Source organism: Galeopterus variegatus, unplaced genomic scaffold (genome assembly GCF_000696425.1).
Source record: "Galeopterus variegatus unplaced genomic scaffold, G_variegatus-3.0.2 Scaffold3247, whole genome shotgun sequence".
Classification (NCBI taxonomy): Eukaryota; Metazoa; Chordata; class Mammalia; order Dermoptera; family Cynocephalidae; genus Galeopterus; species Galeopterus variegatus.
The window spans coordinates 169,599-171,327 of record NW_007729358.1 but is presented as its reverse complement, the minus strand read 5'-3'; the positions used below and the strand labels follow the sequence as shown (position 1 = coordinate 171,327).

At 38.4% G+C, this 1,729-nt stretch overlaps 1 protein-coding gene across 2 annotated transcripts in view; it reads left to right on the top strand.

Annotated features, from left to right (window-relative positions):
- Positions 1-1,729, top strand: part of SH3YL1 (SH3 and SYLF domain containing 1) — a 44,392-nt gene that overhangs the window by 37,950 nt on the left and 4,713 nt on the right. For both annotated transcript variants that reach the window (XM_008584367.1, XM_008584366.1), the window contains one exon: positions 630-686. In XM_008584367.1, coding sequence (XP_008582589.1) covers positions 630-686 — 57 coding nt within the window. The remainder of the gene's footprint in view (positions 1-629; positions 687-1,729) is intronic.

Genomic DNA, 1,729 nt, shown 5'->3' with positions numbered 1-1,729 from the left:
TCCTTGATGGGTATATACTTCATCTCTGTTGCTTATAACAGAATACCCAGAACTGGGTAATTTATGGAGATATAGAATTTGTTTCTTACAGTTCAGAGGCTGGGAAGTCCAAAGTCCAGGGAACACATCTGGTGAGGACCTAGTTCTTGCTGGTAACTCTACAAGGATTCAGGGTGTCACATGGTGAAATGGCAGAAGCAGGGAGCTAAAACTCCTCATGGGCTCTCCTTTTAATGCCTTCGGAACCACACCCACAACCACCATTAAAACATCAATGGATTAATCCATTTACTTCGGTGTGGTTCTCACAAGCTAATCACGTCTTCAAGGCCCCACCTCTCAATTAGCATAATAGGATTTCCCACCCTCTTAACAGTGTCACAGTGGGGACCAAGCCTCCAGCACATGAAGCCTTGGGAAGACAGCCCAGTCTGCAGTAGTGTGTCTTCTGGGTTTATTCAGGCATACCTCTTGATTTAAAGCATAATGAAATAGTGGTAATTCTAACAATTATAGTGATTTATAGTGATATTTTCCTGTCAAGGGCAGGATTTGGCATTTTTGTGTATTTTATATGCTATGTACTAACACATGTTCTAAATCTCTGCCCCCACCCCATCTTTTTGTAGGTAACAGAAATGAACACAAGCTCTATCCTGAACTTTCCAGCTGTCACGAGAGAGTTGGTAAATAGAAAATCTGCTTGTTAGAAAATGATTCATATCCACCTTATAATCACAAACTTTCTAACTAGTCTGATAGTTTATGAAAATCTCTTTGATTTACAGGATATCCACATTATTTTGAGATGTACTCCATTTTTAAAAAAAGCTATGCTTTTGTTCTTTTACTTGCTTTTAACTTGAGATAATAAAAGTGATGGAAAGCACAAAGAACTCCTGTGCTCAGCACGGGATGTGTCCACATCTTTGTCTGAGGAGCATGTGGTCTTTTAAACGCTTGTTGTCCAGAAGCTTAACAGGAATAGAATGCCAAAGTTTGCTAATTTTGAATTACAACTTAAAACTTATTGCATTTTCTCTGAGTTTTAGCCTCATTAATTGTATGTTTTTAAGGAGTTTTCTTCTTTTATTTTTGATGTTCAGATGTTGTGTTACTATTGGGAACTACGTCATAAAACTTACTAAGATTTCTTATAGTAAAAATAGTTCTTCAACCTGTCTGACTTAAATATTCTTTACACATTTTCCTTGAACAAATTAGGCAATTATTTACAAATGTGAGGGGACACAAGTTGAGGGCAAAGGTTAAATTGTCATAAATTACCCTATTTATTTTTTCACGTCGTTTGCTTTTTCACTAGAGTCACAATATCATACATTACTGGATTAATAAACTGTCAGAGAATTGACCATTTCATGTAAATGAAAAATCAAGAAATTAGGTACCCAAATATATTTTTAAAATTTATATCAGATAAATTTTTAAATTTTATGTAGATAAAAATATGTTGAAAATGTCTCATAAGCAGAGTCCCCTGGACGGATGTCCACCTCTTCCTCATGGATTTGCCAGTAGCACCCCCTCCCCAGCTGTGACAACCACAAATGCCTCTAGACACTGCTCTGGGGACAGAAATTCTCCTGTTGAGAGCCACAGGTCTTTGTGAACTGGCCTCACATGGTGGCCTCATCTGGTGGCCTTGTTGAGTGGTCTCCCCTTGTGGCCTCATCTGGTGGCCTTGTCAGGTGGTCTCCCCTTGTGGCCT